The 16,556-nt window shown below is 37.9% G+C and overlaps 1 protein-coding gene and 1 pseudogene across 1 annotated transcript in view; both read left to right on the top strand.

The window, feature by feature from the left end:
* Positions 1–4,722, top strand: part of PAK1 (p21 (RAC1) activated kinase 1) — a 66,520-nt gene extending 61,798 nt beyond the window's left edge. The window contains 3 exon segments of the mRNA XM_015600456.2: positions 699–771; positions 774–820; positions 3,374–4,722. Coding sequence (XP_015455942.1) covers positions 699–771; positions 774–820; positions 3,374–3,460 — 207 coding nt within the window. The 3' untranslated portion in view covers positions 3,461–4,722.
* An 11,677-nt stretch (positions 4,723–16,399) lies between these two features.
* Positions 16,400–16,517, top strand: LOC112474958 (annotated as a pseudogene).
* Positions 16,518–16,556: the final 39 nt, after the last annotated feature.

Here is a 16,556-nt window from a genome sequence, read left to right as displayed (position 1 = left end):
TTCTTGTCCTGCCCATTATCCAGAGTTATTGCGGTCTTAATGAGATAGTGGTTTTGTAAGCACTTAGTGAATTGAAGTGCCGAGTGCTTGGAAGCTTTAGTATTACTCTGTTTTTCTTTACCTTGCCCAGGAGATGCTTCATGTTAGGGGACCAGGGAGACAACAGCGAAACAGGTTGCTACTTTATAGAACACCACTTTTCATATTCCTCTCCCGCTGAAAGAAATCAATTCTTAGATAACTGAGGCGAAGGCACCAGGAATAATGTCCTCCAGCAAATGGACAGATGTTTAACCTGTCAGGCTAAATGAATAATAAACCCCGTAGATCTGTAATCAAGAATAATACTAAACTTTGGGTATGTAACACAATTCATAACTTTACAAAGTGCTTTCCAATATACTATCTTGTTTTCTTTTTACAGACATGTGAGATAAGCACTATTATCATCCCCATTTTACAGATTAGGAAGTTGGAAATTCACTGGCTTGCACATGGTCACGTGGCTTTTAAATGTGAAACCTGATCCTTGGGTATATACTTGGGTTTATACCTGGGTATATATTTCCAGTATATACCAAAGCTGCCTCTTTTTTCCTAGAGGCATAAAGCAGATAACCATATTTCTAGAGGGCATGTCTGGGACCAAGAGAGAACCTCAGTTGGAACCTAAGGTAATTCTCCATTTGTGTTGCCAGGCCTTGTACCTCATTGCCACCAATGGGACTCCAGAGCTTCAGAATCCAGAGAAGCTGTCAGCTATCTTCCGAGACTTGAGATGGATGTGGAAAAGAGAGGTTCAGCTAAAGAGCTGCTGCAGGTAACTGTCCCTATGCAGGGAAGCACCAAATTTGTGGAATTGGGTTTTTTTTGCTTCATTTTTTGTCTGTGAGGTACTGGTTATTATAGAATGAGGCTTCTCTCATACCACTTTCCATACTCAACCTATAGTCCTAGGTTCCTAACCTTCTTTATCCTGGCCATTTGCTCATGTTATCTCTTAGGCTCTTCCTCAGCCTATTAAAACTCATTATACATTCTCCTAGGCTCTGCTTAAAAATCTACTTTCTCAGCTCCCAGTGAACTTTGCCTGTATCTTTCTTTAGCTGTTGTTTTGTTCTGCCTGGTTTAGCCTAGCAGAGTTCGAATCTTGGGGCAAAGAAGCTTTCTGACATGCAAATATTAGACAAGTTATATTTTACTGCGAGATAAGCTCAAAAGATAACATTTTCAGTAAAGGATATCAGAGGACATAAGTTTAGGGACAGTTAGTGAGTGCAGCTTTTCAAATCTTTCCAGTTTTTTCATTGGACACCCTCTCAGGTGGTGGCCATGATATTCTGCCAAGCTTGGGGAAGCCTAAAATTGGGGGTTTACCAAGTCTTTTGTACTACCACTTGCTTAATCTTGAATATATAGCATAATTATTTCATATGGCTGCAAAAACCACCTTTAGCAGGCCACATTATTTGTATTTAACATTTATGTTTCAGGTACAATTTCTTATTACTAGTGTTATTTTACTACATTGCCTCTGGTGACTTAATAATAAGTATTGCATGTAACTTTGTGACAGTGATTAATCTGTAGGCATGCACAGTCAATTACTTTCGTGTTATGAGAACCAAGAGCAACTGAGCAGAGCAGACATTCCAGACTGCCCTGAATTAAAGTTAGCTATGAACATCTCTTTCTGACTAAATTATAACTTCTATTTTATTAATCTCTGGTCTCCTCTTATACCTAATGCAGAATAGTATTCAGAAAATATTTGTTGAATTGAATGGAATTGTTTAAAGTATTTACCTTCATTGAAATGTTACCTTCTGGAACATTATTTAGCATTTCTTTGTAATTGGGGTTACTGGCTACAGAGCACTGGTCTATTATATATGAGATCTGGGTTCTGCTAAGTGCAATCTATTACTCTCTAGAATCTTTCGGGACTTTTTAAAAGCCCCTTATAACAGACAGTACAATATAGGATCCCTTTGCTTTTCATATGAGGTTTGTTCTGGAAACTCTAGGTATTGGGAAATGTGCAGATACTATGCTAAGCCTGTGATTAGTGAAGATATCATTGTTAATTAGGTACTAAATTATAGTTATGGAAAAATTAGTGCCCTCTAGAGTTTTCTTCCTGATGTAATATAATAATAATAAATGCATTATATTGAATCTTTACCACTCTCTAGGCACTAAGCACTTTATATATTTTTTATCTATTCTTTATAACAACCCTGTGAATTATAACTTTTGTTATTCCCATTTTTACACTAGAGGAAACTGAGGTTTCAAGTGTTTAATAAACTTCTAGCAAAGAATATGTGTGTATATATATGTTTATGTGTGTGTCTATACACATATGCAGTGTGATTAAAAAGAGTCTTATAAGGATGGCAAAAGAATCAAATATGCAAATCATTTGAGTTAAATAGTTATGTTTAAATATAAAAAGTTTGGTTCTTAGTTTCCTGGTAGCCAGGACAGAAAAGAAAATGTGATGGTTCTGTGTGTCAAATGGAGGAAACATCCCAACATCCTCAAGACACAAAGCTTTTTCACTAACTAAATGTAAGAAAAATCAGTTTTGGTTAAGAGGTTCTGAGTTACATAAAGAATTGTTTTCCATAACAATTTTACTGAAAATGTAGATATAGTTTTCATATGGTGTTTTCTACAAAATAGTCTTCTTTAATAGTTTTGGATGTGGCTCAAAAGTACAGCCCAGTGCAAATAATTAACCCTTACTGGATTAATTAGCCTTACTGGATTCAACAGTAGCACAACAAATTCCAAGAACAATGCTCCTGAAATGCAGTATTGCAATATACCATTGGGTCGATAATTATTATTATTCTGATTATCACTGTAGTTTAGTCTTACCTAATATAAAATGGAATCACATAATATGAACTCTCTTGTATCTGGCTTCTTTCACTCAACATAATGTTTGTGGTTTTAATCCTGTTGTCAGTATATCAACTATTATTTGTTATTGCTGTATAGTATTATATGAATATAATGTTATTCTTCCATTATCTTGGACATTTGGGTTCTTTTTAGTTAGTTATGACGATTATAAATAAAGCTGCTATGGACATTCTTGCCATGTGTCTTTTTGTGGATGCACAAACTCATTTCTCTTGGAAGTATACCTAGGAGTGGAATTGCTGGGATAAAGGACAAATATGTGTTTAGCTGTAGGTAGATATAGCTAAACAGTTTTCCAAAATGATTTGTTGTCTTTGGGGATCATCTGAGCTCTCTAGGTAGCATCTTGAGCAAATGTGGATGCACTTAACATCTTGTAATGGTTGCTGAGGAAGAATGGTAAACAGTCATGTATCTTTTGCTCTTTTTTTCTTCCTAGCATCAGTTCCTGAAGATTGCCAAGCCCCTCTCCAGCCTCACTCCACTGATTGCCGCAGCAAAGGAGGCAACCAAGAACAATCACTAAAACCACTCTTACCCCAACCTCATTGTGCCAAGCCGTCTGTGAAATTAATGCTCATTTCAGAAATTCCAACCCCTGGTGCCCTCGCTTCCTCGCCTTGCTCCTCCCATTTCCTGGTCTAGCACTCTCAAGACTTCAGTTCTTAAAAACCGTGCGTCCAGCATTGAAGAGAACTGCAACTGACTAATCAAATGATGGCCATTCCTAAATAAGGAATTTCCTCCCAATTTGTGGATGTGAAGGTGGTTTATGATCAAGGGTTTATATGAATAAACTCTTGGACTCCTGTTTCTACATAGCGGAATCTTCTCCACACACCAATTCCCCTCACCCCCTGGCTTATCAGTTCTTGGCTATATAAAATTTTGCCTTTATAACATCAATTTGTAATTGGTTGAAGTTTCCTTAGTGCTTGATTTTCAGTGACGAAACTGCCCAAACTCCTTATTGTACTTGAAAATTGGAACAGCTTGAGGAATGCCATGGGGGTTGATAATCTACCAGGGACGTGAAATGCCTCAGCTTCCTGGACCATGACTTTGGCACAGCTGATCCTGATATGGGAGAGAGAGCTACCACATTTTCTTTGTGCTTCTAGCAACTGTTTGGGAGGGTCTTGACCCAGTAGTTTTCCCCATGCTATTTCTTGTGAAATGGTCTTGGCTATGTAGCAGCTTTTGACTCCCTACATCCCCTAGGCTGCTGCACCCAGTCTGTCTTTGTTTAGAACATTGATAAATTTCCTAGGGCATATGCTGGGTGAGAGCAGTGTGAGAATTCAGAAAAGAAAATTAAGCTGCTTTTAGAACAAGGCTGGACATCAGCACCTGTCCAGTTAATACCTATGTGATGTGTCAAGAACTCAGTCTCTTTTTTCTATCTGGGATAAAGAGCTGAAAGATTAACTCAGATCTTCTGATGGCTTGAACCTTCAAGTCATAGGGAAGGATGTCCAAATCTGAGAGATGACATGTTTTAGATGGATTTGGTGGCTTGAGATGATATTCTGCCAGCTGTGAGAGAACCTTGTTTTTATGATGCATGGCCAAGCTCTCTGCAAATGAAAATGCTTGCATTGGGTGTTGGGGATGTTTGCTACCTCCTGCTATTTTTGTGGTTTTGGTCCATCCACTATGATAGGACCCCTGGCCAGCATTGTGGCTTGTCATGTCAGCCCCATTGGCTATCTTGTTATGCTCTGAGGTACCATTGCCTCTGCAGCACAAGTTTTATTTCCTTCAATAAAAGGAGATGGAAATACTCTACTTGGAGTACATGCCTTTCTTTCTTCCTTTCCTGTTTTCCTTCCTTTTTATTCTAATTTTTTTATTTTGAAATAATCTCAAACTTAAGAAAACTTAAGGAAAAAAATATATGTATTGTTATTCTCAAACCATTTGAGATTAAGTTGCAGATAAAATACCCCTTTAGCCCTATATATGTAAATGTATATTTTTTCTTCTTAACACTTTTAAATACAAATTAAGAGAAGTGGGCCAAAATGTTTGTATATGATAAGGTATTCGCTCAAGCAATTATGGAGGCTGAGAAGTCCCATGATCTGCACCTACAAGTTGGAGACCCAGAAAAGCCAATGGTGTCATTTGAAATTCTGACAGCCAGCGAGTCAATGGTGTAGGTTTCAGTCAAAGTCTGATGTCTGAGAACCAGGAGTACCTAGGGCAGGAGCTCAGTGTCTCAGCTCCATCCATAGTCAGGCAGAGAGCAACCTTTCTCCACCTTTTTGTTCTATTCAGGCCCTCAGCTAATTGGATCTTGCCCACTCACATTAGGGAGGGCCATCTACTTTACTCAGTCTACCAATTTAAATGCTAATCTCTTCTGGAAACACCCTCACAGACATACCCAGATATAATGTTTAACCAGATTCTGTGCATCCTTGGTCCAGTAAAATTGAGACATTAAATTAACCATCACACTCCCCATTCCCACCTCCAGGTGAAGGAGGTAACTCTATGGGGGACCAAGTGAGCTGACACCTCTTATAATGATAATGCTATGTTTTTGGCTTTTAGATTAAGGGGTCAAAAGAAATAAGATCGGTGACCCCCAATATTGTTTTGTGAAAAAAAGGCACAGGAGATCCTCCATGCAGTTACTTAACAGACAAGTACAATTGGATTTCTTACGTGTAAGACAGAAGGAATGTTAGATGATGGTACAGCCTATCAGACACGGGGCATGATGGGACCCAGACTATACCTTCTCACTTTGAAATTGCAGTGGTAAACTGGTTAGTCTGATGAGGCCTGAGGAATTCTTAGCTGATTGCCCCTCTAGCATCTTAGAGTTGTCTGATTAGTTGGATGTTAAAACAAGCATTGGCTGTGCAGTGAACTTTTCAACACTCAATTTAAGCATTATAGGGATTACTGTATACTGCCGGGATAGCTACACATCCACTCAGATAATGGAACATTCTTCATGCCCAGGCAGCTTAACACATATTTCCATGCCTTTTACTGCCTGCAGTGTTATGAAGGCAAGAGAACTCTGAAACTCTACTCACAGACAAGTGCCGCTTGTCTAATTCTATACTGATATTGAATACATCTGTCCCCTTTGTGTTAGTTTTCTCTTGCTACATAAAAACTTACCACAAACATTGTGGCCATAAAAACACATTGTCTCACAGTTTCTCTTGTGTCAGAACTCTGGGCACAGCATGGCTGGATTTTCTGCTCAGGCTGAAATCAAGGTGCCATCTTAGAATTCTGCCCAGCACACCCTGCAAGGGTTTATCTACTCTAAGCCATCTGTTAAGGATCCAGGAGTTACAGGATGGGGGAAAAACTGGAATAGAACAACTATGGTGCATTTAAATTGGTAGATTAGCATTTAAATTGGTAGACTGAACCTGGATATTCCTTTCCATACCTCTGGACTTTTTCCCCTACTCTGGTTCTCTTTGATAGTTGAGAAGGCTGTACAATACCCTGTACCAAGAATGGGCAGACACCAACCCAAAGGCACTGCTCGTGCTGTGAGGCTGGCTAGTGGTGACCCATCAAACTGAGATTGCACTGATACCTTTGTCCTGCATTTGATGTTATGGTATCCTTGCCATGTGGGCGCTGTGTTAGGTGTCTTCACCCTTGGATGTAAGAAAATGTAGTCGAACTACTCTGAGACCATGGAAGAAGGAGATTGTTGGTGATGGAGGTACTCCTGGCTTCCTGTTATGGTGATTGTGCTGGACTAGATGTTACAGATATTCTCAAAAGAAGCCTCTCACCAGCAATAAGGAAATATCGGAAACCATGGGAGGCATTTGGAGGAAGTACATTTTATCTTATATTTGGATCCCTTCAGGAGATTGTCACCCATTCTTCTAGGCTTCTTTTATTGACAGTTTCCTAATCTGTCACAATACTAGATCAGTCATCTGTTACTGAATGCAGCAAGGGAGAGCTGGAAGCATTCCAGGGTTGCCTAACATTTATTTACTTTCATTATACCACCCACTCCCTGCCTATGAAACGGTAGACAATGGACTGTTAGGATCCATGTCTGGCTCTTCCTCTATCTCTTGGGATGACACACGATTCATTGTCATTAGGAGAAATCCTACGTGCCTTGGTTAACCTTTATTCAAGCCCTGTAACTATGAATGTTGGCCTTAACTTCGCACAATGCACACACACAACTCTGGACTGGATAACATGCCCTATCCTAGCCTGTTTTCCTCTGTGGTCAAATGGCCTTCACCTGTTTGCCTCCGGTGACCATGACCTATAACCCTGAGGTGATCACCCAGCTGTTTCATGTTTTCTGGGATTCTCAGGGCCCCATAGCCACCACCTGGCCTACACATAAAGGAGAAAACTTCACTGTTGGCATTTGGGAGGAAGGACTACCAGACACTACCTAGTCTTATTCCTGGGTGGGGGTAATTGAGACTAAAGTCAATAGGAAATATTCTAGTTATGCTAGGCTAAATAGCTAATGATACCACTCCAGCTACCTAACCAATTAGCCTGGATTCCTTAGGGCAGATTTATTTTTATTTATTAGCATTGTTACTGTTACTTTAGGGTGGATTTAGACCATAGAATTGATCTACATGACGTGACAGCCAAAGGCCTGTCTGTACTCTAATCAACACATCTTATTGTTTATGGATCATGATTAATGATAAGGAGAATAATCAGTATTCAGCAAATGAAAAAAGGCAGTAAGGTTATCTAGTGTACCTGAAAATCAGAACTCGGTTACCTCTTCTCGTCTGAATCTGAGCTCCCTCAGCCTCTGGTTTAGGGAAGGGTTATTCATAACTTTCCCCATTCTGGTGATTTTCAGAGTCTGGTTTCTGTACCAGCAACATTAACATCAACTGAGAACTCTTCAAAAATTCAAGTTCTCAGGTCTCTCCATGGACTTTCAATCTGCAGATAAGTCCTCTCGGTGACTCTGATACAGCTCAAGTTTGAGAACCATTGTCTGAGTCACTGTATTAGTCATTCTCCAGAGCTCACTATAGATTGAAATGGTATGTATTGCTGATGGAATTGGGTATGATGCATAGAGGCCACATAGAGACAGTGGTTGAGAAGTAAGAATTAACTTGTTCAAGATTTTCTGCAGGCTGGCCTCCTAAAAGATAAGTTGGCTTTTGAGCTCCATGGAAACTAGCTACAGGCAAGTGCTTAAGGAAATCAATTTTACTAGAATGCTGATCAGGCCACTCATCTGCCATATCAAGTCATAGTCTTTTGCCCCTGGTCTTGTCAAGAGAGAGTCTTTCACTCCTAACTGATGTATGATGGATGAAGTGGTAGAACAAGGCTAGAAACCACAGTTCTGTCATGTCATGCAGCTATTGGATCATAGCCCTTTCCAGGCCAGCCACTGTATGGTTTTCAGACTTACTGGTGAAGAAACGGTCTTCCTTATTGGCAGTGAGCAGGGAGGGAATTGATTAGGAGACACTGTTCAGTTACATTCATACAACGACCAGGGTACCTCTTATTCCTGTGTGCTGACTCCAACTGGAATGAGCAATAGGGAATGTCCAAACCTGCTACTGCCCTTATATTAATTGGTTTCTTCCAATAAATGCTATTCTAAAGCCCTGGTATGTGTACTGTCTGGTCATTTTCCTTTCATTGCTCCCTGTTATTCAATTATATGAATATGTTGATATTATATATTCTGTTGATTTGCTACTTGGGGTTATTTGCTATTTGGGGTTCTGAAAAGCAATGCTGCTATTAACATTGTATATTTATCATAGTGCCTAAGGCACAGATTTAGCTAGGAGATATCCTAAGTGTGGAATTATTGGACCATAGGGCATATATATCTTCAACTTTTTAAAATAATGCCGAAGAGTTTTCCAAAAGTGCTGTGCCAATTTACATCTCCGACTAGTGTGAGAGTTCATATACATTGCTCAACCTTGCTCACGTTGCTCAGTCAATCCTTGCTAACATTTGATATTGTCAGGACTATTTCATTATAACCAATTTGGTGGGTATATTGTGGTATTTCATTGTTTTTACTCTCTTGTGACTTGTCTTTTCAAATCTTATTCTTTTTCTACTTTGTCATCTTTAAAATATTTTTCTCTTTGAAATTCTTTGTATATTCTAGATAAATATTTTCTCACTTTTGTGTTGTTAAATCTTTTGTTGCTTGTCTTTTTAAAATTAAACTATTTTACTTTATTATAATTGTAGATTCACATGCAACGTAAGAAATAATACGAAGATATCTCGTCTACTCTTTACCCATTTTCCTCCAATGGTTACTTCTTGGAAAACTACGGGACAATATCAAACCAAAGTGTTGTCATTGCTACAGTGAAGATGCAAAATATTTCTATCACAAAGGATCTTTCATGTTGCTCTTTTATAGCTACGCCTACTTCCCTCCTGCCCTCAACCTCTCTGTATTATAAATTCATTCCTTCTGCTGGCTTTGGGATTATTTTGCTCTTCTCTTTCTAGATTCTTGATATGGGAACTTAGATATAGTAGGACTTCTTACTTTCTAATTTATGCATTTAGTGCTATAAATTTCCCCCTCAGCACAGCTTTAGGGGTGTCCCATAAATTATATATATTGTATTTTCACTTTCAGTTTAGTGTATTTTTAAAATTTACCTTGAGACTTGCTCTTTGACCCATAGATTATTTAGGAGTATGTTATTTAGTTTCCAAATAGTAGATTTTCATGTTATCTTTCTGTTATGATTTCTAGTTTGATTCCAGTGTATCATAGAACACACTCTTTATGATTTAAATCTTTTAAAATTTGTTACAGTTTGTTTTAAGGCCCAAAATATGGTCTATCTTGGTATATGTTCCATGAGCACTTGAAATATGCCAATGATGTTGGGTAGAATGTTCTAAAGTATCAATTAGATCCTGTTGTTTGATGCTGTTGTTGAATTCTTCTAAATATTTGATGATTTTCAATCTAATTGTTCTATCGATTGAAAGATGGATGCTGAAGACTTGAACTTTTATTTTGGATTTGCCTATTTCTCCTTTCAATTTTATCACTTTTTTATTCACATATTTTGCAATTCTCTTTTCTGCTGCACACATATTTAGGATTGCTCTCTTATTGGTGGGTTGACACTTTTATCATTATATAATGTCCTCTCTAGTAATTATCTTTCCTCTGAAATCTAATTCACCTGATGTCATGTAGCCTCTTCTGCTTTCCTTTGATTAATGTTTACATGATACAGCTTTTTCCATCCATTTACTAACATCCTGCCTATATTGTTATATTTGAGAAGTGAGTCTCTTGTAATAGCATATAGTTGGCTAAGGAGTCCTATTCTGTACCTTATATCAGGGAGGTTATGCAAAAATCAGATCATGTGTCCTGAATTTTATTTATATTTATATTTCGCCCTTTCCCACAAATGATTTAAGAAAACCTGAAACAATAACATTTTCAATGAAACAATAATAAACACAGGTAGAAAGTCAAGATGAAGGAAAAGATGATCACTGATATGTTGATCATAGAGGCTAAATTATTGTAATATTTAAGCTTAAAATTTGAAATTGAACTTCCTGGAAGTCAAAGTAACAAGGTAATTTGTATGATTTGCAATTTCAGAAAGAGGGAGGACATCCCAGTTACTTGTGAGTCTAGAGCAGCACTGTCCAATGCCCTTTCTGCAATAATGAATTCTGTACCTGCATTGGCCAGTAGGGTAGCCACTAGCCACATGTGGCTTTAAGAACTTGAAATATGGTTAGTGACTGAAGAACTGACCTTTATATTTTATTTGTTAGGAACCTAAATTTAAATAGCCACATGTGTCTAGGAGCTACCTTATTGGACAGCAGAGGTCTATAGCAGCAGTCCCCAAACTTTTTGGCACCAGGGACCAGTGTTCCTATGAGAATTTAATGCCTGATGATCTGATATGGAACTGAGGTGGTGATCCTAGTGCTAGGAAACAGCGTAAATACAGATGAATCTTCGTTTGCTCACCTGTCACTCACCTTCTGCTTTGCAGTCTGGTTCCTAACAGGCCATGGACCACTACCGGTCCATGGCCTGGGGATTGGGGACCCCTGGTCTAGAAGGCACAAAGTAATATAGTGTAGTTGCAGCTAAATGGGCTGTGTTTAATTTTGGCTCTGTGACAGGTATGTGACCTTGGAGAAAGCATTTAACCTTTCTGAACCTGTTTCAAGATTTGTAAAATGAGTACAATGATAGTATCTACCTCTAAATTCTGAGGAAATAATATATGCAAAGCATTTAACACATACCTGAACATAGCAAATATAGTCTTATTTTATAATGCTTGAAATTACCTGGTTTGTCATGAGACTTCATGCCTACTCTGACTCTTTTACTGGCACTAAAATAAAAGTTTTATATAAGAATCAATAACTAGGGGGTGAAGTTGTACTTAAGCATTTTAGCCAATAACTGGTTTCTAGCTAAAGAAGCGAAGGTCAATCAAATATTGATAAAAACTTGTATCTATTTGAGACTGCTTAAGGCCACCCTGTTAAAAAACCTGGGCCTCTTTTCCTACCAAGTTGCTGTGGGATTAAGTCCTAATGTTATTATTTAGTATCTCTTTCAGACTTGTAGTTCAATATTTCTTCAGTATGAATAGATTAAGAGCAAAAATATTAATTTCAACGACCTTTCACTTAAAAGGAGATTCATTACTTTTAATAAAAAGGACACTTGTTAAAACGAGAATCTCAAATACATCTCAAAAACAGAGATAATGTCTATGCTTTGGGCTTGTTACACTGTTGCACAGTTGACTAGAGTGGCATTAAGCCCCAGCATACTGCCAAGGAAGAGAAATCAGAGGCTGGCAGTTGACAGCTGTGATGACGTGTATTCATAAGTCTCAATTTCATCATTTTGAAGCTTGTGTGTGTGTGTGTGTGTGTGTGTGTGTGTGTGTGTGTGTCAATTTCATCATTTTGAAGCTTTAGATAACTGGTACTTAAAACAACCCTTGACCATGTACTCATTCTTCAGTCCAAGCATTGAATGATAAAATTGCTCTTACAATAATTAGAAGGCTACCAAAAGGTTGGGATAGCTTTCATCTAGATGAAAAAGCAGATCTATAATCAATCTGACAAGTCCAGTGACCACAAGTAATCTCACTGGGTGATTTGATCATAAATTCCTAACTGGAAAGGTCATGGTAGGTAGTCAAGGCATATAACTTCTTTAGTAAATGTTTATCTTTACCTTGTTTCTGTGCATCTAGGTTAACGCACCTTTGAAATGCCTCGTTTTCAGACCTTTGGAAGCTTAACCACCCTTAAGAGAACATATGATCTGGTTAACTGTCCTGTAAGTCTCTGCCTTGCTTTCTTCCACCTTCATGTTCCTCCTTAATTCCAACTGTATAAAGGAAACTGCGAAACCAACATTCTCCAGAGCATTTGAGATCTTGCTTGCAAGCAGTGTCATCAGTTTGGCTCAAGTAAATGCATAAAAATTCTCCACAGGTTTGGATGTTTCTTACAGCAACAGCTGCCTAGACTTTAAGCTGCAGAGAAATTTAGGATTTGACTGTGCTTTCCTATTATTACTAGCTTCTTATATTTTGTTGAGAAACCTCTCCCATATACAAAAGCCTAGGTGACGATATGCCATCCTAGATGTTTAAATAGCAAATGACTCTGCGTTTGTGTGTGTGTATGTGAGTGTGTGAATACATATTTGCAAAATATTTGAAATAGGTTTCATAGATTATAGCCAACTGCACACTCTCTTCTGATATTTTTGCAGAATTCGCCATAAGGTGATAGTGTAACAATGATCACTAGAAAAAATTTTAGGTCAGCTTGCTCCTATGGAAACTATTGGGTTAAGAGCCAATACTCTGGAGAAGGAAGGTGGAGTTTTGAAAAAAAGACATGCAAACTTTCAGTTTGCAATTTTAAAATAGTCTTAAAATAATAATAATAACAATAATTTTTCCAATGAAATCTTATTTCAGTTCATCATGCTTTATGTCATGGATCATATAGGGCCCATCAGATTTTGAACAATAGTCATTGCAAAAGAACAATTTAGGAGTGACGTTAGGAACATGAGAGAGTGAGAAACATCCCCAGATCTCTTCCCTTGAAACAACAATAAGGTGAACATCTAAAACTCAACAAAAAGCACCCAAACTGCACATCAGCACATCTGAGCATGGAATCTGCAGGTAAAAGCTACCACAGGTCAGAACCCCACGTGTTGAGCGGTGGACTGGGAAAAACAAAGAAGCTGCCTCTCACAGCCGGAGCTCCCTGTAAGAGGAGAGGGGGGACGGGAGAAGGTGTAGTGAGTTCCCTGAACAGCCCTGCCTTGGAGAGCTTTGAGCTCCATGTGGCCAGTGGCAGGCCCAATCATCAGGGCAGAAAGCAGAGAAGTAAGGATGGCAGAGAAGCAGTATGGCAGAGAAACAATAGTTGATTTTTACAGGCTGTGGTTGCAAAATCGAGGCTGAGCTGCAGCCCCCATTCCCCAACACAGAGGGCCCGTCCTCCCATATCTTCCAAGACTGACCATCGTGGAGCCCCAGGGGAATCTGAGCAAATGCTACTGAAACTGTTGCTAACATTGTAAAGGACTGAAACTGAGGGTAGCAAGCATGATTCAACATCTATTTAAAAAAAAAAAAGACATTATTAAGGCTTTATATGAAGCAGGGATCCAACAGGCTTAGACACCACCTACTGGAAACCAAAAGAAAAATGCCATCTTTGCAACAGGCTAGAGAGAACTTTATATAATAAATCTTTCTGGAAAAAAAAATGTAGATTAACTTCCATTAATGTCCAGGTGGAGAAATAGTCCATTAAACACCATGAACAACCAAGGTGAGAAAGCATCTCAGAAAGAAAGAGAAAAATCTCAAGAAAATAAGCTTACAGACATAGAAATATGTGACTTAAATGACAGGGAATTCAGAATGGTACTACTGAAAAAACTCATTGAGATCCGAAACAAGTCATGTCAAAAATTTCAGGAATCAAAAAAACAACTAGTTGAGCAGAATGAGTTCTTTAGCAAGGAGATTGAAATCCTCAAAAAAAACAAAACAAAACAAACAAACAAACAAAAAAACAAATAGAACTTCTGGAGATAAAGAACATTCTGCAAGAGATGAAAAATGAAATAGCAAGTTTGGGAAATAGAGTCGACCAAATGGAAGAAAGGATCAGTGTTATTGAAGACAGAAATCTAGAAATAAATCAGAACGAAGAAGAGAGAAACCGAAGAATGAAAAATAATGAAAGAGAAATACAAGAACTAGCTGATACCATCAGTAGAGGAAACATAAGAATAATGGGCATTACCAAAGGTGAGGAAAAGGAGCAGGGAGTAGAAAGCATTTTCAGACAAATAGTGGACGAGAATTTCCCAAATCTAAGGAATGAGCTAGAGCTTGGAATTCAAGAAGTCAATAGAACACCGAGAAAGGCCTTCTCCAAGAATACTGTATTAAAATTATAAAAAATCAACGACAAAGACAGAATTCTCAGGGTAACCAGGGAAAAGAAGACAGTAATCTATAAAGAAAAACCCATTAGATTATTGTCAGACTTCTCAGCACAAACCCTACAAGCTAGAAAGGAATGGAATCAAATATTCAAACTATTAAATGAAAGGCTCTACCAGCCAAGAATAATGTATTCAGCTAAGCTCTCCTTTGGATGTGAAGGAGAAATAAAGACCTTTTGAGACATACAAAAATTGAGGGAATCCTACAGTACAAACCTGCATTACATGAAATACTGAAAGGCATAAGGTCATCTAAAACAAAAATGACCAAAAAAAAAAAAAATACATAATTAGGAATAAGGTGACTAGCAGGCAAATAGAAGCAGAGGAGTGCAACCCTTACTAAGGACAGGGCATTATAAGCTTAAACGATAACAAGAGAATTGCTATAGTGAGATACTAATGAATGTTCAGCACACATAGGGACAAATTGAGACAACAATGACTGAAAAGGGGAGGATTAAAAGATCCAGATTTGCAAAGGGGAATCGAGATAAGGCACGTGTAGAAGAAAATGGACAACTGTATATATATTACTATTGTTTACACATATTTGTAAAGGTAAACACACGCCAAAGATTCAGAACTGAAGTATATAACATAAAACAAGAAGAACCAGAGGCAAAAACCACAAAAGCCAACCAAAATAAAGAAAATAGAAACACAAGGACAAGGAAGCAATGGAAACATTGAGCTACCAGAAAGCAAAAGATAAAATGGCTATAAGAAGAACTCATATTTCAATAATCACCTTAAATGTAAATGGACTGAACTCACCAATAAAAAGACACAGAATTACAGAATGGATCAAAAACAAAATCCAACCATATAATGCCTCCAGGAGACACATCTCAGCTCCAAAGACAAATACAGACTCAAAGTGAAAGGGTGGAAAATGATATTTCAAGCAAATGGTATACAGAGAAAAGTGGGAGTTGTGGTACCAATATCAGATGAAATAGATTTCAAAATAATAAAAGGTAAAGAAAGATACTGAGGGACACTTCATAATGATAAAAGGAATCATGAACCAAGAAGACATAACACTTATTAATATCTATGCTCCCAATCAAAGAGCCCTGACATATGTAAAGCAATTACTAACAGAAATAAAGACAGAAACAGACCAAAACACTATTGTAGTAGGTGACCTAAATACGCCACTGTTGAATATGGACAGAGCATCCAAATAGAAAATCAATAAGGAAATAACATCCTTAAATGACACATTAGACCAACTGGATATAAACTGACATTTACAGAGCCTTCCATCTCAAAACAGCTGTTTATAAATTCTTCTCTAATGCACATGGAATATTATCAAGGATCAACCACATACTGGGACACAGAGATAGCCTCAACAAATATAAGAAGGTTGAAATCATACCAACCATATTCTCTGATCATAATGCTTTGAAACTAGAGATCAACTGCAAAAAGAAGCAGGAAGAACCACATACATGGAGATTAAACAACATGCTACTGAAGAATAACTGGGTCAGGGAAGAAATAAAAAGAGAGAGATCAAGAGATACATAGAAATGAATGGTAATGATAGTACAACAAATCAAAACTTTTGGGACATGGCAAAAGTGGTCATAAGAGGAAAGTTCATATCATTACAAGCCTATCTCAAAAAACAAGAACAAGCCCAAATAACCAAGCACAGCAACTTATTAAAAAGATTATACACCATGATCAAGTGGGCTTCATCCCAGAGGCACAGGGATGGTTCAACATACGCAAATCGATTAATGTGATTCACTACATAAACAAATTAAAAATAAGAATCATATGATTATATCAATAGATGCACAAAAAGCCTATGACAAGATACAGCATCCATTTATGATCAAAACACTTAACAAAATCAGTGCAGAAGGAAATTACCTTAACAAAACAGAGGCCATAGTCTATGGTACGCTACTCTGAACAAGCCCAATCTCGTCTGATCTTGGAGGCTAAGCAGGGCCAGGCCTGGTTAGTACTTGGATGGGAGACCACCTAGGAAGACCAGGTGCTGTAGGTGTTAAAAAATAATGTCAATTGAGAGAATTGACCTCCCACC

This window comes from Pteropus alecto, unplaced genomic scaffold, assembly GCF_000325575.1.
Source record: "Pteropus alecto unplaced genomic scaffold, ASM32557v1 scaffold7, whole genome shotgun sequence".
Taxonomy (NCBI): Eukaryota; Metazoa; Chordata; class Mammalia; order Chiroptera; family Pteropodidae; genus Pteropus; species Pteropus alecto.
This window is presented reverse-complemented; position numbering and strand designations above follow the sequence as displayed.